Raw genomic sequence first — 22,488 nt, forward strand, 5'->3', positions numbered from 1 at the left:
AATCTTCCGGTCACCATCACAGGCACTGAGGAGTTTCACCCTTAAAACTGAGTTCCAAAACCATTTTCATTCCAATCCAGCATGCATGTTTGAGTGTTGTTAGACATTGGGATTTACATTTGGGAAAACATCCACAAAGAATGAATTGACACACTATTTTTTTTGATGATGTAATGAAACCTGGACCAACCTTTTTTGTACTAGCCTTTGTGTAAATTAAATTTAAATAATTTGGAAAGTGCTTGGTCCTCAAAGTTTCTTCAGTGCAGGAACAGATTTCAGTAGATCATTTAACAGAAATTAGATTTTTCTGAACAGCCCTTGTTTTATCACGGCTGGAACCCAACTGAGGTTTTGTATGTACAGTAAGTGTAGATATGAATATGCAGTTTCAGTAGTTTCCAGACTGGGATTCAAATCTGGGCTGAGGCAGTAAGAGCCCCGCACCATAACCACTAGACCTCAGGGAAGGGAGACAATTCTCCATAGACCTCAAAAGTGCCAGTCTGACTTTCCTCTTACATTGTTCATTTTTCACTAATATTCCAGATTGATCTAATGAACTGGCATATGTACGACACGCCAATTTATATGCCATTATTGGGGTGTTATCAAGACACATACTCTCTTTTTAGTGTGTTTATCAACACCATTTGGCCTCCATTGAGTTTCATTACCTTGCGATGGCGTGTGAATTTACGGCATAACGAGTTGTACGAAAGGGCGGAAATCCGCATAGGGAGGTTGGTCAGGGGGGTGGATGGGCAAAGCACAGGACTTTCACCCAGGAGACCGGGGATTGTGTCCTGCGTGTCATGTTTCCTTCATGTCCTAACCTTAACCCATGTTTCCTAAACTCAACAGTTGTTTTTTTCTTTTTTACTGAAGCCAATCCCGTTGTTCTTTTCCTAAACCCAACTGGTTCTTTGTTTGCTAAACCCAACTGCGTGGCACGTTTCCTAAACTCAACCGTTGTTTTCTTCTTGCGATAACACGGCAAGTGGCGTGTATGTTTACATCCGCTACATGCAGCGTACACATACACACGGATAGCTCAAAATGCGTACGAATAACATGCCACTTGGCTTAAGAAAGTCAGCTTGTATAGTTACGCAAAGTCATGATGTATTCAATGCATTTTAGAGGTATTTTGTGTCAATGGTAATATCTGCCTGTTTGTTGTGACTCCCTATCTAGTGCCTAAGTGTCAATAAAGGCAAAAGAAAACAGAAGAGGTCTTACCGTCGGTTACCAGTAAAAAATAAAATAAAAGCCCCTCACTCAAAGCACTTTAAGTTTTGGCTGCAGTGCATTATGGCTGTTTTTACTCATGAAATGGGTATCTTTGTATCCGATATGATGGCCTTTTCTCTGTATTGTTGAACTTCAGTGCAAGGAAAGCATCTTGAGAAAGATAAGGTCTTTTATTCTGAGTGAAAATACAACAGGCTAAAAAACGTCAAGGTTGAATCGTAGTAGCTTTTTAAATTTGAACCATTTTAAAGCTATAATGCTTAAATTCTGTATCCCCCAAGTAAGTAAGTAATGACAACAATTCTGTCGATGTATCCACAAGATACAAGCCTTCCGTGACCGCGCGTCAACCCTCCTCCACGCAGTTTTTAAAAGGGATTAAAAAACCCTAACCCTAACTCTTCAGTAGAGGTAATTATCTTGACTTGGTTTTCTGTGCGCAAAGGTTTCCAGACAACACCAATTTCTAAAAACAGCCATCCTGAGTAATACAGAAAGAGTTTTGTGGAGCCAGTAGTCTAATTAAATTTGTATTAACTAATATGGCAATGGCTTGAATGTAACAGACGTTACGCACTAAAGCTTTAATGGATATTAGGGTATTTTTTTCCTTTAGCATTAACTTGAAATAGAGCATGAGAAAACGTTACATTTTTAACAGATAATGAGGCCAAACTGCAGATAAGAATAGTGTGAAATCAATTGACACAATATGGCACGAGACAGTTAGACAAGAAAAACGTCTCTTTGTTGTAGGGAACACCCCCGATAGGTTAATTTCTGTGGATTCATGACCTTTTCATTCTGCTTCCTATTATTGTGTCCGTCTGGGATTTCACCCAAGTATTTAGTTCACTCTTTTTCTGCCTGCTGCACTTGTTGTCTCCCCTTCATCACTCTGATTGGTCTTTAGATCGCTCTGTTACTCTCTTTCAGTTTCTCTGTTTCTACCTCCGTCTCTCTGGTGGGGTTTCCAGGCAGACGGTTGGCACCCAACAACAATCACCAGACTATAGTGAGGGCTTTAGACCTCTCTCTCTTTCTCTCTTTCTCTCTCTCTCTCTCTCTCTCTCTCTCTCTCAAGCTCTGGTCTTGGCCCTGTTCTGCTGCTGGTGCATTCCTTACCCTGCACTGAATTAGTAGCGCTGGCTAGCAAATCATTGCTCGCTGCTTAAAAATCAGCTGTTCTGTCAAGCCTTCCTGGGGCTATTTGTAGCTGTAGGACTAGTGTGCACTCACACTGAGGCTGGCTGTTCCCCACAATTGTTGTTGTCACGTAAGAAAGCCTTGAAAAGGGGCTTTTTTGGCTGTAAAAGGCACCAGCACCTTTTGATGCATAGCATAAGCCTACAGTAGCCCATTGGTTCAACACGTTAGCTGTAGCTAAAGAAAGGGGGAAGAGTCAGTGTCGTCATCTGGTTTTAAAGGCACAGCTCCACTGTAGGCATCCTGTTGATAATACATGTGTTTGGGTATGTGCTACAAAAACAAAACTGAGCCTAGATTTAACATCAATGCCAACTCATATTCTACTACCTGTCTGAGAATATCCACAGAGACTACAAAAAAAAATACATACATAAATACATACTTATACATACTTGTACAGACTTTCATGTTCCCCTCACGATTCACCTTTTCATCCATAATCAGGTCTTTTATTTTTCTAATCCTTTGGTTTGTGACCAAATACCTGCAAAACTAATGTCATCAGCTTCAGCTGTACTTTGTTGTCAGTGCTGATTAGCAAATGTTAACATGCTAACACACTGAACTAGGATGGTGAAAACATTATACCTCCTAAAACATCAACATGTCAACGTTATCTTTGTGAGCATGTTTGCCTTTGGCTCAAATCACTCCTGCACCTGAGCACAGCCTCACAGAGCTGCTAGCATGGCTGTAGACTCATAGTCCATATTTTCCCAGATATAAAGACCAAAAGAATGTAAGGATGTACAGTATGTGAGGATTTGAGCATATCTTAAGAATACAGTGTCATGTTTTAGGTTTCCTTCCTACCTTCCTCTCTCTGAACTCTGCTACTCTCTCCATCATTCCCTTGTGTCTTCCTCTCACTTCTTCACTGGCTCTTTTTTCCCTCCGTCACCTATTCCCTCCCTCTGAGCTCTCTCGACTCCTGCAGAGACATGCTGCGTCATGGAAACGACCGACTGTGTGTGTGTGTGTGTGTGTCTGTGTGTGTGTGTGTGTGTGTGTGTGTGTGTGTGTGTGTTGAATAGCTGGTTTTAAAGCCACCCTAACAGCACCTCCTGCCGTCCTGCTTGGCAGATCATTATTGGCACTGAAGATTTACAGGGAGGCTGGAAAGATGGTAGAGAAAAGAAAGAGGCTCACAGCAGAAGAATCTGCACGCAGTTGTCTGTAGTTCCTAATGTGCTTGTGCAAAAGTTATTTGTCAACATTATGGACATCTCTGCTTAATTTATATGGTTTTCTGGGTTGTAAAGAGGCAGTTGTTCCCCTGTGTTCTGAATGCAGAGGTTAGTGGTTATTTCAGGCCAAGTAAGAACACTACATTTCATTATTTTTCCTTTCACTAGATAATACACCCTTTGGAGTCTAAAATCATTTTACTTCACTTCTTTGTCTGCTGCTGTTATACCAAACAAAGAATAACACAAATGCAGATTTTTTACAGAAAAAACTAAATTGTTCTTTGTCTACAGTCTTGATGTACTGAGTTTCGACAGGTTGTTATGGGTGATAGTTATTTGAAGAAGAAAAAAACAGTGGGTAGGTTGTTGAGTCCAAAATTGCTATTGTGTGAAGGTCTTGTTATCATTATTCCATTTTCTGTGAACATCCTCTTTGTAAGAGACAACAAGCACAGATTCTTATCAAATCAGTGTTCATGTCTTGCATCTAACTGAAGTTCCAATACTAGAACATGTTTTGGACATTTTTGCCGTCTATAAAAGACCAAAACATGAGACACGCAGTGCTTCGACAGCACTTTCACAGCCTACAATGATTGAAAAGGAGTCATGAAAATGTCCTAATAATACACAACCACACACACACAACCATGTTGGGAAGGAGACAGGAAACATAAATTATGCTTTAAAATGGGTTTATATCTTCATTATTGATTAAGCAACAGACACCGCATGTATGGATTTGAAGCTTATTGCTGCATACTGTAAATGTCAGTGTGCCAAGTTGGGGGGGGATCTCTTTCTGACAGACTTGCAAAAGGCTTTGTGTTTCCATTTGGAATTGTGATGAGTAAAAATAACATCTAGAAGCACTATGTGAGAAATTAACATAAGTTTGGAGATGTTGCATTACATTTCTGATTATTTTGAGATGTCGACATAATTAACATAAACAAACAAGAATATCACAGATGCTGCCTTCGCTAGCCTTTAAAAGGAACTTGCTATTTTACTTTATTGTGGCACAAAACTGGAAGATTTTGCAATTTCAAACGGCTCTGTACTGTATAGACCAGTGGTTCCTTAACTTAACTAGATTTGTGCTTTGACTGTTAAACTTCGGAAAAGTCATCCAAATTAAGTCTTTAATTTTCAAAATGTATTAATGTCTTCTTGTAAAAACAATCAATGTGTTCCATTGTCAGCCAAGTAAATGAAATCTAAGGCTTATTTTTTTTTTATTTGCAGTGTAACGTTTAGCTAACCCTGTACTCAACAGAAGTGTAAGATTTAAGGTTTTTGCATAGCAGGTGCTTTTTTTGAGCATTTTATTTCAATTGAGAGAGAATCTCAATCAACTTTACTGATGTATTTTTTATTTATGAAAAATGTGCAGCACCCCTCACCTGTTTGCTTTGTCTTTATCCCCCTTTTGTCCCTTTTTCTTCCCTTTATCCCTACCAATTCCTTCCCATTGCTTTTTCTCCCCCTGCTCACTCTCTATCTTGATGTCATCCGGCTCTTCCCTGCATCATCTGCTTCCTCTTCTTATGTCCCTTCCCCATTCCTCAGGTTTGTCAAAGTCCTTCCCGTTGGACAACTCTTTGTTCGACAGCTGGCTCGCCCAGTCGGTTCAGATCACCGCTGATGACATGCTGAGCCAGTGGGCTCTGGGTGCCCAGCATCGGGACAAGAGCGGTAGCCTGCTCTCCGACCAGGTAGGCCTTCAGCAGCAGGAGGCGAGCTTGATGAGAAAGCTGATGGTGAGAGCAGGGCTGCACTGTGGCTGACCTGCTGTTCTCCTCAGGAATGGGCTCTGTTTATGTATTGATTGGTAGGGGGCTCCAACCAGAAAGCAAGCTATAACTACATTGTTTGAGGATTGTTCAGGGACTAAAAGCACAAAAGAAGGGAACAATTCAACAGAAGAAAGATCTGCAAAAATAAAAATAATTTTTGGTCTTGTCTGGACTGACAATAATGACTGACAATAATCAAACAAACCTGCAGGTCCCACATTACAGTGGCCCCTGTACTCAGTTTTTTATCATTATGTAAAATGCTGTTAGTGTCAGCTTTGTCATCTGATTTTCTTTTTTGCTTGACAAGGACAACAAAATGTCTTGTGACATCAGCTACTCACATCCTCCACTGTTAATCTGTTGGAAATGTGTGTAGGTGGTGGTGGGTGTGGAGTTTTTGTTCCAAAATATTACAGGCAAGAATGTTAGGTTTTCAAAGCAGAAACCCTAGCAACAGGCAAAATAATCGTTGTATTAATCAAGGAGCAAGATTCCAGATATATCAAAAACATTTTGTGTAAAATGTTTATTTATTGAACTTTATAAACATGAACTGATTCAGTTATTTTTTTCTTCTCATGGGATTTACTTTTAATTATTATATTCTCACGCATCTCCTCTTTCATCTTTCCTTTTCCCACTTCCTCCCTTCTTCTCCTTCTTCTTATCCAGCTCCTGCAAGGCGAGGAAAGCCTGCTAAACCTTATGATGGAGAATTCCATGCAGTCCACCTGGAAAACACCCCAGCTGGGCCGCAAATCGCGAGGGAGCAACAAGCCCCGTGCTCGTAGTAACTCGCAATCCACCACCCTGCCGCAGGTGCTGCTGTCTGCAGCAGCTGCCTCCGCCGCCAGCAGCCCTTCCCCTGCAAAGAGCCTCTGGGCAAGTGTGGCGGAGGAAAAGCCCACTTATGTGGTCCAGAAAGGGGAAAGGTCCAGGGGATCCTCCAAGGCCTTGCACCACCACTACCTTCATCACCACCAGACAAGAAGCTCTGACCTGCCCAGGGAACCGCCACCGCAGCCACCAATCTCCAAAATGGATTCCTGTCACATCTCAGAGGACCGCGGCCCATGGGACAGCATCTACACAGGGAATGGTGTTACATCTGGTTTCCCTCCAGGCTCATCCCCACGTCCGGCCTCCAGCCCCGGGATCACGTTGCCTGACACAGGGGCGACCATTCGTGGCAGGGGTCTACGGCTCCGTCTGTCCCGCCATGGTAAATCCAGAGGTAGGGGTGTTAGTGGAGGTGGAGGCATAGCAGGGCTGGAGACTGTTGGCCTGCCACTCACAGGAAAGGGCATCTCCCTGCTGGACGCTGCCGAGACTGACGGGTACTTCTCTGATGGCGAGCAGAGTGATTCGGACACACGCTCTGGCAGACGCAAACTCCGCTTGCCGCAGTTGCATTCTGGGAACGAGGACCTGCTGAGAAGGAGCGTGCTGGCATCCTAAAGAACTGAAACTCAAACCAACACACACATATACACACCGTTATCCATCTGTGCCCAATATACAGTCCACAAAACATAGCTGGATGGCTTTGTTTAACCCAATCCCTCTCACATTTACTAGTGGAAAATCTCTTCAGCTCTCACCTGCTTTCTTTTGGGGGGGGCTTGAATGTAGCTGATGCCCTGTTGTACAGTAAAGCCTCTCCTCTGGACCATAGTTTTTTGTTAGCTTACCACAAGATGCGATACATTCAGCAAATAGGAAACAAACATTACCTTTAGATGTTTTTGATTTGTATTTCAGATTCATTTTGTTTTGGGGCGTTGAAGTACCTATTTCTGGCCTCATGTCTGTGGTCTCTGCCAGACTTGGGGACAAATACTTCGTGGCATTATTATTATTCAAGCTGGTTTCAGGGTCTGCTTCGCTCTTGGTCTTTATAGCCTGAGATGCATCCAATGAGTCCTTGTTTTCTTGAATATGTTAAGTGGAAAGACTATTTCACACCGGAGCTGGTCTGAATATGTACTAAGGGGGACATGGGATAAGATGTATTCAGCCTTGAAAAGCACAACTAGCTAGTCATAAGAGCTGTAATGTAAGCACTCATGTGCATAATAGACGCTCATTCAGGGTTGGGGTCAATTCTCATCATGTTAAATCAGTTCCAAATTGTATACACAAAAACCGTCATTCCCAAATCTTCACAGACTAAAAAAAACAGATTCCCAGCTTTTCCACTTTTGTGACCCCAACCCTGGTGAACATTCAGATTGTCACTCAGAGACACAAACACACATATACTGACACACATATTACTATAAGCAAATCCCTTTGCTCTCACCACAGCCGTTGAAATATTTGATCTTCTGTCAGATGCTTTCAAATTCTGAGTTCAGTATTTTTTTTTCTACCCTAAACCTTTGGAGAAAAATCATCGTAGAAACTCTGTGCCTTCTGTCGCTTGCCCTATGCCCCTGGCCCCCCCTTCCCCAAACCTCATCAATCAACCATACAATCAGTAAGTAAATCAATCAGTCGTTTCTCAATCGGATTTGTAACAATCAAACCAAAAGGAAATCCTGTTGGATTGGTTACCGGGTGTAGCCGGTATTGGGCTCCTTGTCACCTTAACAATTATCTAGTGCCTGAAACAAGGATGTAAATGCAGCGTTTTCCAATAATCAACAAAGCATCTGCAACACTTAGTAAAGCAGAGCCACACTGTACTATCAATGCAAAGAGCTGCCTACTCTTCTGTGCCCCCCCCTTAACTAGATAACGGCAGTCCAGAGCCATCGATAAACAGGGTTTGGCCAGGTTACATTTTGAGCACCAGCAATAGATACACTTGGAGAGACAGAGAAAATAAACTTTAGCCTGTTAACAACTCCCATTGAAAACGGCTTTTAGATTAGTGGCAAAAACTTGACTGTTTTTATATGTTGTGTAGCCAATTTCTTCTGTCGGCTCACTGGTATGCATTAAAAATGCTTCATAATTTCAGGTTCTTGTGTAAAAATATGCCAAAATCGTAGGCAAAAAAGTCCTTTCACTGCCAACTGTCCTCATTCGCATGTAGTAATGAGAAAGCTGGAGAAAGAACATAACTAAGTAATCATAACTCAAATGTCCAGTTACTGGCTTTTTCTGAGCTTTCAACTACAACTCACAGTCTTGGCTGGCTCAGATTTCAATGACATAGCAGAAATCTTCCTCAAAACCATTTTCTCCCTTAAACTTTTGTCTCATGCATTGTGCTGGTTAACATGAGTATCCAGGGTGCAGTTTCTCCACATCATTTTATGATTTAAAAGTATGGAAGCCCTCAAAAGTCAGTCATTTGTTGTTATATGAGGCCACTGGGGTTCACAGTGTAGTTTTCAGGCAACAGACATAAATAGAAACAAGTTTATCCCACTTTATCTCCTCCATGTGTATCTATGGAATATGTGATAATGGTGTAGCCCAACACTGTTTCATTCAGCTGAGTAGGCATGTTGTTGTGTAAGTTTGACATAGCCAATCTCTCGCAACTGATGGCTCTGCTGCACCTGTTCTCCTGTTAGATGAATGATGACAATGGGATAATCAGCTTCAGAGTCTTGCACTCTTAAGTTCTTAAACTGAGTTGTTCAAATTGAGTTTTTTTTTTCTCAGAGAGTTGTATTTTGTACTTAAAGCAGTCCATGGTATTCTCAGGGGTTAAGAAAAACTTTAAAAAAGAATAAAAGGTTTAAAGATTTATTGAAAAAGCGACGCAAGACAGAGATATATATATACATATTTTATATCATATACAGTATATATATATATATATATATATATATAAAAAGTGATGTGTGTATGTCTAGAAACTTCCTTATTTGACAAGCTTCACTCTTTTCAACTCCTAAACAACTACTACTGAGCATGTTCCTTCTCTCAGTATGACCATATGCCCATCAGCCCTAGGTTCAATAGTCTCAGCCAATAATTAATGCATGATTGATCGATGATTTACTTGTTTGAATTACCAGATGAGTGGGAAAAGTCAGATAAACATCTAATAATTAATAGCTCTGTGGTCAACTATAAGAAGGGACTTTCTTTTCATTCACTCGGCTCTCTCGGAGCTAAAGGCCCACACATCTGGTTCCAATGGATAAAGCATCACAAGTAACTTTAAGTGCTGCTTGACCCAGGCCTGATGAACAGACACTTAAATAGAAGTGCAAGTCCAATGCACTTCCTCTGTTTTTTTTCTGTATAGATAGCTTCTTGCCTGTCTTCTGAACCGACCACGCCAAAGAACAGATCTGTGTATTAAGGCAGCATATTTACATTGTATCTACATATACACATGCTCCGTCTCTGGTTTTCAAGATGAAGAATGTTAGATAAGGATGTCAAACTACCCTGCAAGTAATGTCCAGGTCAGTTTGGGTTAATCTCAAACTGGCTCAACCCAGCTCAATAGGGTTCAGTCAGAAGTTGTATGACCTCCTTTGTTACCAGTTATACTACACCACCACCAATAAAGCCAACCTGTATTCTCCCACATCTGCATTCACAGGGGTTCATATCAGAAAAGCCGGTCTCCACAGTAATGTGCTGGCGATGGGAGTTTAACACAGACTCACACATATTAACCCCCTTCAGAAAAAGCCAAATGCTGCTGAACTAAACAAACAACAGACAGCTCACACCCACCCACTCAACTACACACACACACACACACAAACATACACCAGAGCTGGTATAACAGGGTTCTAATGTACAAGATGACTAGTTTTTTATGTATGTGGTCCTGACTGCATCAGGAGGTATGAGCTCACTAAGAGCAAAACTCCCCCTATCAGCAAGAGAGTATTATTACTTTTGACAATACAGCGTCTCTGTCTCCTTTGTCCTTCAGATGTAGCCATCCTAAAATATTCACATTATTAGTCCTCCAACCTCGTTCAAGTCCGGAAAAATAAACTTTTTTGAAAGAGTTTTGTATTGAACGATTGTCAACACAAAACCATTCAGCAGCTGCTGAATTTGTAAGCATAGATAGATACCGGACAGGTTGAGGATTTTGGACTTCTGCGTTGGCTACTGTTATTGCAACACCCATGGAAACTGACCACAACAACAATAACCGCAAAAAAAGCTTGTGTTTTGAAGCAAGGATGTGGTGGCGTATCATTATTACGGCCCACAGAATCCTCCACCAGGTGGTTGTTACCATTCATGGGTTGCTAAGACAGAAACATGTAATCTTGGTTTCAATATTCAATGTTCAGAGTAGCCTGACTTTGTAGACAGTGGTATTAGACAAGGCCTCACATGTATGGCCTTAACATGTAGTAGCAAATGCTAAGGCTGCACAGCGGTGGCAGGAAAACAAAAGTTACTTTTTTTGGCTGAATTTTAACTGTAGTTGTGGAAGTGGTTAGGTGAGTTAGACTTTCTAAAGATTCACCCCTGTTCGTAACTCACATTTGAACCCAAGAACACTCCAATGTAGAACCTTGTCAGACCAATTCCAGTTTTGTTTTAGTTTTCCTCGATACTGTGCAGCCTTAGCAAACACAAACTGGTTATTATACCATATTTACAGTGTGGCTTCAATGCCATCTCCTTCTGCTTCATAGATACTGTAGACTGGAGTCTTTTGCAGGTTCTTTTTTTTATCAATATCCGCTAGAATACAACTTCAAAGCATCACTCTCCTCTGTGTGGTACACTGGTGTGGGTGTTGGCTGACAGCCCGAAATGTGCTCTGATGATCTTTGAATTTTGCAACTCTGTCGGATTGGATATCCAGATTAGACTTTTCTTTTCTGGGTTTCATCCGTCATATCAGTCATGGCGCATCACAGTGAAGCATCAGTGTCCGTATTAGCGAAGGATCTCCTGGAATATTGGAGGTTATGTTCTTCTGCGCAAGCTTACCATTTAGTGTGCATGGTTAAGACATTATGCATAATGGATACATCTATACATCTATACAGTTTTCTAAATGGTGAGCTGGTGCATGTGTGAGGGCAACACCCTCTCCTCTGCAGGAGTTGGCCTGAATGCTACACCACAGAAATAAGCTGGTGGAAATTGTGCATGTAATGGCAGGTCAGAAACACCCCTACACAGTGTTGCACTCCATCTGACTTTCTGCTGAAAAGCTGGTCCAAGGCCAACACTGGTTGCGGCAGACAATTGGAACCTCGCCTCTATTTCACACAGCTGCTGTTTACTGTACTGACACTGTTGTAAACTTCCTTGGAAAGACATCACTGCTCCAACAGGGCTGGGTTCCTCAGAACTTCCTTAGCTGAGCAAAGATCACGTTTCAAGCTTTTTATTAGTAGGGAGGCAAGTTAGGACCACCCATCAACAAAACACCAGTAAATGTTGTTGTACAAATGGATTTATGCAACTAAACCATCTGGTTTAATTGAACAGAAATTGTAGAAGAAATACAAATTCTAAACCTTGCAGCTACTGCATGGAAAATATTTGGTTGTTTTTTTTAAACAAAAACTGATTGTTGCCCTGAGGTGGTTTTGAGGAACTTGAAGGGCACCAAGATGCTGTTCTTAGGATGTATCTTTTCTTCTGTGGTTGCTCCTTCATCCAATAAGAAAGTGGTTTGAGGCTGTGCTTAGGTCAGTAAAGCCAGGATTGGCAAATGCTTGCTATTATTTAGTGGTGATACATTTCATTTGATGCCTTGGAACATTGTTTTTCCACAAAGCTAGTCTGTCTATGAAATGGATCAAACTGACAAGACTGTCGCCGTTTGATCATTTGGAATGCAGGCTGACCCACTAACTGCTTAGTGCTTCCTGTTTTTGATAATATGTCCAGTCCTTGCTTTAATGTCCTACGTCAGCCATACAAACCCACCCACCCACCTACCTACCCACCCACACCTGGAGTTAATACACATTTACAATAATGTATGATACTGTTCTACTACTACTACTACTACTACTACTAGTAAACATGTTAATTTTCCGTGTTTTGAAAAAGCCTTTGGAAGCTTTTTTTTCTTTTTTAACGCTTTAGCTGGCCGCCGTGGCTCAAATTACAATGCTGACTCATTACCTGCTTACTCTGTTTTTACTGGCGCTTTGCTCTCCTGTCTGTTACAGCAAAGTTATGGCTTCAAGGTCTCAACATCCACAACCCAGACACACTGCACAGATTGGAGGTTTAGTTATGCAGACTGAGTCGCTGTGGAAGCAGAAACAAGGTCAATTGTCAAGTTAAGCCTGAATTGGTGGAGTCAAAGAACCACAGTGATTTGAATCAGAGGGATTTTTCTCACTCATTCATGATCTTGTGGGGTAGCTAATTGGCATACCACGATCAATACAAGTACAGTCAGTTTGAACTGAAGGTCAGTTAGGCAAACTACCTAAACTAGGCGCATTACCAAATGTGAGAAAAGGCTATGCCTGGGCCATGTCTTGTGAAAAAATGACAAATACTTTCCAGCTTCTTGATCCTGCTCTTCGTCATACACAATAGTGAAGACAGTCTTAGGGTTTTGGACTATTTGTTGGACAAATCTAGACATTTGCAGACCTCACTTAGACCAAACAAATATTTGAGTAACCTAGGAATAACTGGCATGTTACTTGACGATGAATATGATCATTATGTGCAGCCCTACAGATTACACAGCTCTGTTAGATCTAATTCCCCAACATGAGTTGCTTGGGAGGCTTACATTTGTTGGGGGGCATTTTATGCAGCAATGGTGGAGCAATTACAGGAAATGATAGGTAGAGCGAGTTGGGGCAGGGAATTCAACAGAAGTCTTCGGTTGGAAGCAAAACAGGGATTTTGTGGTTCATGGTTGGCACAGGGGGGAGAAGATCATTTAACAATACTTCATTACGCTTATCCTATAATGGATCCTTCAGTCTATTAAATATCAAAACAATATTGAAAAATGTAAAGCTTTTTTCTTCAAATGGCTTCATCCAACCAACAGTCCAAAACCGAAAGATAATCACTTTCGAATAAATAAATAAAAAACTTAATTTCCTTTTAAGCAACTTCAATCAATTAATCAACTAATTGTTTTGCATGACTCACTGCCTTGAGTTGACAGTACTCTGCTCTGTCAACACAACACCAAGCAGATGGGTATTTTCATGTTAAGTTAAAAAAAAAAACTGACACATCCTAAAAGCTTCCCTCCTGTCTTTTACTATTTGCCTTTTCAGTGGGCTTCAGTCCAACATCCCTCGCGCCACCCACCGAGGTTAACACAAACGTTGAGGTTCTGCTTCCAGAGCGGCTCTGAGAAATTTCAAACTAAAGCTCCCATCTACACAAACTGCGCACCTTACTCTGTCTCCGCCATCCAACCTCTTCCTCACTTTTCCTCCTCCCACCACCAGCAAAGTCCCCTGACCCCCCCTCCATGTCCCTCTTGCCCTCTCTTCTTCTCTCCTGTCCGGTGATCAATCAGCCTCCTTGGCCGACACGTGGCTCTTTTTGAATTGCTTTTGAATTGTTGGACGATTAAAAAAACGTGAAACAAGAAAAAAGGATGTCTGTAGCTTTAAGGACAAATAATGACAGGCACGTGTTGTGTAAGTACGTGTGTGGAGGGGAAAACGTTGCACACTGCTTTGCTCTGGTTTGGAGAGCGAGAGAGGGAAGGGAACAGAAGAGAGATGGATAGATAGAAAGAAAGAGAGGAGGGAGATGCTTACTGAACCGGAGCCAGGAAAGCAGAGAAAGTACAACTTGTTCTTTCCTCTGCGTTTTGTTTGCAGCCTGTCCGCACAGTCAAGTTAACAAGCAGCTAATATAAACAACCCTTCTCCTTGCCCTCTCGCCTCCTCACCTCTGTTTCTCTCTCTTTTCTCTCTGTGCTTTCTCTGTTCTCTCTATCTCTATACAGCCAGTTCTCCATCCAAATATTTGCTTTGCAAACTGTAACAATCAAATCAGGAAAGCAGAACGGAAACCGGTGAAATATCCATTAAATGGCGTGACCAGTTCAGTTTTGGGACAGAGTTTTTTAATATCAACCTTGACTATCAATATAAATCTCCCTCTGTGGTCATATGTGGTTAGCTGATGCATTTCTATTCAGACAAAAGCATCATATTGGCCAAAATTTCCCAAAACATTAACAAAGATAAGGCTGACGATATTCTATATTTTTCTTAGTGTCAACTAATCCAATTAAAAAGACCGAAACCAACAATTAATTGATCACACTGACAAGAATGACAAAGTTCTATCCAAAGCCTGAAATATCTTATTCCTCTGTGCCATAGACCACCACTATGTCCAAACAATATTGATGGACCCCACTGTTGTCACACTGGATGACATGTTCCTTCATAACCATGCACACACGTACCGTAGGTAAACTCAATCCCAGATAGGCCATCCTGCTGCTGTAAATACTACTGCACCAAATGTGTAGTAATCCAAAACTCAAAATAGGGCGCACCAAATGCACCATGTACTCCTTTTTGAGTAAGGTTTTCTAAAAACCACAGTGCCCATTTGTTTTAGGAAATTACTGAACTTTTTTTAAATTTATTAAACTATATTTGTGATATGTTTTTAAATATGTCTTCAGTAGGAACAAAATGCACAAATTGTTTATTTTAAGCCAGATTACATAGACAATAGTAGTTAAACTACTGTTAGTCAGTATCCTCAACGTTCCACTTCCGGGATTGGTCTGTTACCGACGGAAATTCTGCCAGCTTTCCCTCATTTAGCCCGGATATATTTTGCCTTAGGCTTCCTTTGTGTTGGCATTTTAAACTGCGATCAATTTAGGAGGACTGTGGTTAACCTTTTCTCAGCTCTCTTCAATGTAAATACAGACATCTAGCTAGACTATGTGTCCAATCTGAGTTATCTTTTGCACGATTGTGATTGGCTTAAAGAAATGCCAATAAACCAGATCACGTTTTTCTCCCATCTGGAGTAGCCGGAACCTTCTCCGTGGCGCAGAGCTGGAGAAAGGTCTGGCAAAGTGAGACCACAATACTATAGAGTATATGCACACCTGACACAGTTTACGGGACCATCAGTAACTTCAGGTGGCGAGCTGCCTCTGGCTAACTTGTAGGGAAGTGTTGCCATATCTAACCTAATAACAATCCATTCTTGAAATGTAATCCTTTTTCAACTATTATTCATGGTTCTTTCCTCACACTCTGGGCAATGTATTTAGCCTCCGTTTACATCTAGTTTTACCATTGGGCTCCTGGGAGGTTCACACTCTGCTCACACATATATCACTGTAGACAAATTGGAGGTGCAAATGCAACCAAGACACATTGAAGATCCATTTGGCTAAAGCTGCCGTCTAAAACTGTTGGTCAATCCAACATTTGGAAACATTACATTTAAATTCAAACAGAACTTACCACACAAAGGGTAAATGTAACAAATGGACGTTGGTGGGAATCTGGTTTATGAGGAAAAGGGTGATTTCAGGGCAGGCACTGGAGACACTTTACTTCCAGGTGCAAATGTAATCTAGATAAATCACGTCTAGACAAATTTTGGATTTAGACAATTTTTTTAAGAGGCCCATTGTATCTTAGTCCTTTCTCTACTCCTAATTTTATCATGATGTTTGTTATTTTATCTTGTTTCTCACTGTTTTCCTTCACTGCTTTTGTAATCTGATTTTTCTCGTGTGTGAGTGAGTGTGAGTGTGAGATGGAAAGATACCTAATGCAGTTAAAACTGCCCAGCAGGTCAGCTGTAGTGATTGGATTTGCTTCAGTCCTCCTTTGATCTCTTCCACTTCTTTTCTTCCTCGTCTGTAAGAAAACTGGAACAGTCTCTCTTCGTATTAGGCTACATTCACACTAAGTTCACAACGTTCCTCCCTCAGGTTTAAAACGCATCATGAAACAAGAGTTCAGTGTTTGAGTTACAAATTTTTTGCAATGTTTTGTTGCAGAAACTTCTCCTCAGTACTTTCTCCTACAAGCACTTATAAATATCCCATTTTTACGTTAACATTCGTTTGTTGACATAAGGTTAGTTGACGAGGCTGCTTCTTTGAACAATTTCTCTCCCTTCTCTCTGCTCTCTCATGACATTTTTAAACTTCGGGTATCCTTCTGCAGATGATATGGTTTTGCATCCCATGGTCATACTTAGGCACTATTTAATTACCAATCAGCAACGTTTAATCAAAGCAGAGCTGGACACAGGCTGTTTCTCCTCCTCCTGTCTTATTTGTCCTTATAAAGGTGAATCTCTGCTGTGGTGTCCAGTTTCTCCTCCACTCTGCATCGGTTCTTCAGTACAATAATATGAATGTTGCAGGAGTTTATCCTTCTGTATTCTTTGTTTCAAAGAATGTTGTGCCATTTGTTAATAGCAAAGAGAAATATTGAACATATATGAAAAAGAAGAGCTATTTTAAATTATTTTTTGGCTTTTTTTGCTATATTTATTTTCTTGTATTAGAATCTTCTTTGTAGAAGGGAAAAATCAAAAAAATGTATTTTTCATTAGTGCGAAAAACCTATTTTCTTCCTTTTTGTACAATTTCGATGTTTTAAGCGAGACTTTGAAAAGCAATATGATGATGATGACGATGTTTCCTGTGACTGTATCTGCATGCTGTTTGTGTTGCCTTACTGATGGCTGCATCCCACTCTGATCCCACCCACCCCACCCCACCCCCAACCTGTCTGACCCTTCCCACCCCCAACTCTGACCCCGCCCCCTCAACTCCCACCCTCATCTGATGGAGTCCCAGTCCCATCTGATCCAGTCCAGACCAATCCAGTCCAGTCCAGTGCAGTCAATAAAGCAGTGCTTTCTGTGTACACGAACCTCTCCGCCTCTCTTTTCATCATGCACATTTACTTTAAGTCAGTGGTCTTTGCAAACTGATTTTACAAAGAATGAAAAATGCTCTTTGTAGTCGTTACCCTGTCTATATATGAAATTGTGTAAATTGTTAATCAAAAACTATTGTTGTGTGGACTTATTTGGTGTAAGGATTTTTTTCTGTGGGGTACCACATTTAAAATTGAATTTTTTATTACCAATCAATAATTAGGGCTGTAGCCTACCCGAATCGGATTGGACTGTCCAATACGAAGAATCGACTATCCGTTTTTTTTTCATAGACGATCAGAAAATCCATTGGCATGAGTTTCAGTGACGGTTTTTACCACATTAACATGGTCAGAACCGAAAAAATCCAAGGTGACATCTTCACCTCTGCTCTTTTCATTTACTGTCACGGATTTAGAAAACAAGTCACTTTAGAGCAGTAAGCACTTGTGGATTATATTTATTTGTCCTTTTTGCTATTTAAAAAAAAAAAAGATGCCTTTTCAGACCAAACGCTAATAATTCGTGGAAACAAAATCGTCAATATTCGAGCCTATCTGAACATTTCCACACCGAATCCTACACCAATGTATTTTTTTTCATTTCAGATGTCGATAAAAACAAGCAAAAACAAACTATTATTAAATTATTAATGGCAATGGAAGCATGTGAGTTCTGTGTATTGTAGATAAATCCACCAAGCCCCGCAAGCAAACTGAAACCTAGGCTACATCTATGGCCACAAGGTGGCGCTACATGGTCCGCATGAAACAGATGAAGGCACCTGATAAGGAGGTGAAGGGTCAGGGACCACAGGTCAGACTCGGAGAGCACAGCTTTAATAATAAAGTGAGACTAACGTTAGGACACATGACAACGAGCAATCGTTATTGTACCTATAGTTCAAAAGGGCAAACAGTCAAAGATGTCTTTAGACCACGCTATGTTTACCTGTTAAATGCATCCAAACTGCAAAGCGGACACGCGTTTGTCATCCAGCACTGTAACAGCAAACGGACATTTAACCTGAGATAACGAGGGGATAAACCATGCTGTCTGAATCAGGAGGAATCACAGAAAACCTGGATGGACGTGACCAACTTTCTTGGCAAGGAGGATGGATTATGCGTCACGGCCAGGCACAGGGGAGAAGGTCAGGTAAGCTACAAAGTTTTGTAAATAATAATTAGTTTATTAATGGCACAGCTGTAAAACAGGTGGCGATCGGTATATTAGTCCCGCAGTAGGCCTACATTTGCAGGTATTTTGGGATTTGGACACGAGTTTCAGGACCTGGAGACTACCCAGTGCTATTGCATAATACTAGCCTGTCTCTGGTAGAGTGTGGTTTTATTATGATGAACCAATGATTGTCTGACGGTGCGAATAAATATATGATAGTTTCTAGGGAATGCATGGAACGTGATTATTATTTTTTTTTTAATTACATTTTTATTGATTTATTATTGGAAAAGTAAACCGCAACAAACAATTAGCCTACAAAAAATACACAGAGACAGATGTGTCCCAGGCCAGAAATAAAAAATAAAATAGAACATAGAGAGGAAAGACGGGAGGGAGACAAAAACAACACACACAGAAACAGACACTCCCAAACACATACACAAACAAACATATACACACAGACAGACACAAGACAAGGAACCAAACAGGGCTACAGCCCGGACTTCAGAGCTTCAACCACCTTCACCCCCGTGTCCAGAGTCTTTTCTGGCGCAAACGTGGCTCGAGGTAGGCCTAGCCTTTCTGTTTCTCCAGCCTCTGCTATGGCATCAGTCTCGCCACACTGGGTTCTGTTCTTGTTTGTTCTTGTTCTACTTAAGTAACTCTAACAAGCAAAAAGTTGTAAAAGTTGGAACCATATAAAAGAACTATTTGACAAAGTAGAGCCAAGAGCTACACCTTGCCGCCATCTCTGTCCAGCCGATCACATGACTCCCGGAACGTGAATATTTGTGTTGTTCTATAAAACCTATCAACGAATATTCTATATTTTTGTATTGTTTCTTGCGTTTCGTTGTTGGTGTGACGAGACGAGATGAAGAGAACTAAACTATTAAAAAAGCAGACCCCATCGTTAAGAGATGGAGGGCAAGGAAGGAAACTACCAGGGCACCCCCTAGACCTGTTTTTTGGCCGAACGGAGCAACTTGAATAACTTTTAAAAGAACAGAAACTGTCAGCACCTTGCATTCCAAAAAAATACACAAGTCAGACATGGAAGCAGCCTGTGAGAGACTGAGAGCATGATGCAAAAGATTCTGTGGTCTGATGAAACAAAAATTCCTAACGCTTCAGCTGATGTAAAGTGTCTGCTGGAACTGGGCAGAGCTTATGAACTCTCTAACACCATACATATTTTAAGCACGATGGTGCAAATTCAGACTTGGCCAGGGAGGACTGGGAGACTTTGTCAAAGGTCCAGAACAACAATGCAGGGATCTTAACACAGGCAAATCTTGAGGAGAGCACATTTCTGAGTGCCAGAGGCCTGAGAGTGAGGCCAACAAATTTCTCCTCCAACAGGACTCGAACATGCTGCCAAATCAATGTTGGAGATGCTTCACAACAAGAATGTGAAGTCCTTAAGCAGCCTCAAAGCCCAGATTTGAATCCCAGAGAAAATCGGTGGAATGACTTGAAGATCAAGCCATATCGGCAAAATCCAAACGTGCCAAGCTGATGCAGATGTTTCCAAAGGGAGCTGAAGAAGAGTTGCTGTGACAGTGTCATCTCACATTTGGTTTTCCATTATGAAAAAAAGTTCCTGGTACCTGCCAACATGTACTACTTTTTTGTACCACCCCCGTCAAGGTTCAAAGCGAGCTGAGGAAATACCAAAAGGTGACGTGAAAACTTGCAGACTACTGATTGGTTAGAGAGACTCGTCCCTAATTACTGCATCATCATTGCTAGCGACAGTGGGACGTGTGTCAAGACGCAATTTGAGTCGCCTACACATTGTGTGTTGCGCGGAACGGCCGCCATTTTTGACAGCTACGGCAACACTAATGTTGACGAACTGACCGAAGAGCCGGTTAATTAACCCAACTCGTGTCGCTGAACCGGGAGAAACAAGTGCCATACATCAAAGAACCGACTCACTTCTGTTTTTATTTTTTTTTTACCTCATTAACGCCTCCACTGGAGTGGTGGTAGAATCAATCAGGAAATGGGCTAACGCGAGCCGGGCAGCACTTTTATTGTAGATTAGAGACTGAACAAAGCCAAATGTAACCGTGCAACTACTTAAATGTAATCGACAAACCCACGGAGAATCATCTCTGTTCTATGGAGTATTTTAGCATCTTTCAGCTCATTATTTGGGTTTTCCTTAACTAAAGTGTTTTGGTTCACTCTCACTGCCGTCATCAGTGTTTCCAGCCGTAGCGGGCAGCTGTTTCAAATGAAAAGATTTGCTACAAACCAAACAGCAGAGAGACAAAATTAATGACTAGCTGGTGAACATAGTGGAGCCTTCAGCAGCTCCCTTATGTCTCTTGTTGAGACCAAAAACAGAGCTGAAGAGAGAGCTGAGAACTTAAGGTGACAATATGGCAGTGTTGTGTTCATAATAATAATGTGTGCTTTGGAATTAATGATTAGTGCACACAAGTTACTACTTGATGCTCTCGATTTAATTATAAATGTATAACTTTGAGATCAAAATAAAACCGTATTAAATTCCAAGCAATCCATATTGAGTGTGTGAAAGGGACTGTACATGCGAAAGAAGGCAACGATTAATGGCATGAAGGTGATAAGTTATACTAAATCAAGTCCACAAAATAATTTAACGCAAATTTGTTTTCCCCTCCGTAACACTTTTTCCAGCTCCAATTTTTTTATTTAAAAAAATATGTTTTAATTGCAAGATATATAAAGTACGTACATACATTTTAAATTAAATTACTTCTGTCTTTAAATTTTAAAGACAGAAGTACATGGTACAGACTCTGTCCTCGTGGGTTTATTTCAGGGCCTGTGAGTGAGAAACAAGGATTGATTAATAAACTGCTTATCAGTTTCCGATCTCTTTTTTTAATGACCGTTTTTTGCCCATCATAATCTGACCGTATTCTGCTATTTCTATCACACTAGTGTGTCGACCTCAATTCTAAAACCTTACCCTGGATTCAGATAGACCTCAACTCTCTCACCCATCAGATTTACACAAACACACCCTGCAAACAAGCCAAACAAACACACATATTCATAATAATGGAAATCAATTTAGCAGCACAAAGCAAAAAAGCACCATGAGACTTCATGCACCTGGCTTTCTTTACAAAGCTCAAAATTTAATTCTATTCTTATGGGGCCCTTTTGAAAATCGTTTTGTTTTGCAATCCAAATGTCATTTTTCCAGCCTATTGTTAGGGCTTTGGCTGAATCTGCTGTATAGTTATACCACTAACCCACTACCCTACCACAACATCAGGGAATTCAGAGTTTTATTTCCTGTGTCTGCCATCCAGCCTCACACCCCTCAGATGGTGTTTGGGAAACAGCAGGATGAAGTTTCAGGGCTGAGTGTGCCATGGGGGATTCAGGCGAACTCTTCCATGCACCTGCCACAGCGCCTGGTTTTTTTACAAGCCGCCCTTATTTAAGCAGCAATAAAAAACAACAACTGTGTAATCAGCTTATATGGTGAAAGTAAGTCTGCAGTACAGAACAACATCAAATCTTCCACACTAATTGTGATACTACACATTCTCTGGTGTCTGGTATATTTCTACCAAGTCAAATGGCGCTTACCCACTGCCAGTCCCAGCTCTGCTCGGCTCCACTTGACTCGACCACGGCCCCATTGTCTATTTTCCATTGCAGATTTAGTACCTCCTCATGCATGAAGCGAGCGTGGCTGGTTGTCATTGCAACGCCGCAGGAAACTCCTGGGACCTAACGCAACACACACACAGAACGTAACAGCTGTATTGTTTTAATTCTGGGCATCTGGCTATACCCGTTAAGGCCCTAACACACCAACCCGATAATTGTCGAGGTCATTGACTCAAATCAGTTTGGTGTGTTCTGTGTCGTCATCAACTGGAGGAGCCATTGGCCTTCATTTTGGCCGTCCTGACTTGCTGGGTCGGAACGCAGGCAGTCGACTTAATGACCAATCTGATTGGTGGAGTGCTAACCCAGAAATGATGAGCTTGGCTAACGCCTCTCAGAATCTGACTTTCGTCGATCTGAAATGAAGACAAATTCAGCAACAGCAT

At 41.2% G+C, this 22,488-nt stretch overlaps 1 protein-coding gene and 1 long non-coding RNA gene across 3 annotated transcripts in view; one reads left to right on the forward strand and one right to left on the reverse strand.

Moving 5' to 3' along the window:
* jade2 (jade family PHD finger 2) overlaps positions 1–11,902 on the forward strand; it is a 162,030-nt gene extending 150,128 nt beyond the window's left edge. For both annotated transcript variants that reach the window (XM_034890936.1, XM_034890937.1), the window contains 2 exons: positions 5,226–5,371; positions 6,128–11,902. In XM_034890936.1, the coding sequence (XP_034746827.1) occupies positions 5,226–5,371; positions 6,128–6,913 (932 nt within the window). In that variant the 3' untranslated portion in view covers positions 6,914–11,902. The remainder of the gene's footprint in view (positions 1–5,225; positions 5,372–6,127) is intronic.
* LOC117956088 lies at positions 825–20,448 on the reverse strand. The gene is made up of 3 exons (XR_004659177.1): positions 20,265–20,448; positions 6,988–6,991; positions 825–836 (listed from the first exon to the last, which is right to left on the reverse strand). It is a non-coding gene; the product is annotated as an uncharacterized LOC117956088 (long non-coding RNA).
* Between the last annotated feature and the right edge of the window lie 2,040 nt (positions 20,449–22,488).

Source organism: Etheostoma cragini, chromosome 13, assembly GCF_013103735.1.
Source record: "Etheostoma cragini isolate CJK2018 chromosome 13, CSU_Ecrag_1.0, whole genome shotgun sequence".
NCBI classification, from domain to species: domain Eukaryota; kingdom Metazoa; phylum Chordata; class Actinopteri; order Perciformes; family Percidae; genus Etheostoma; species Etheostoma cragini.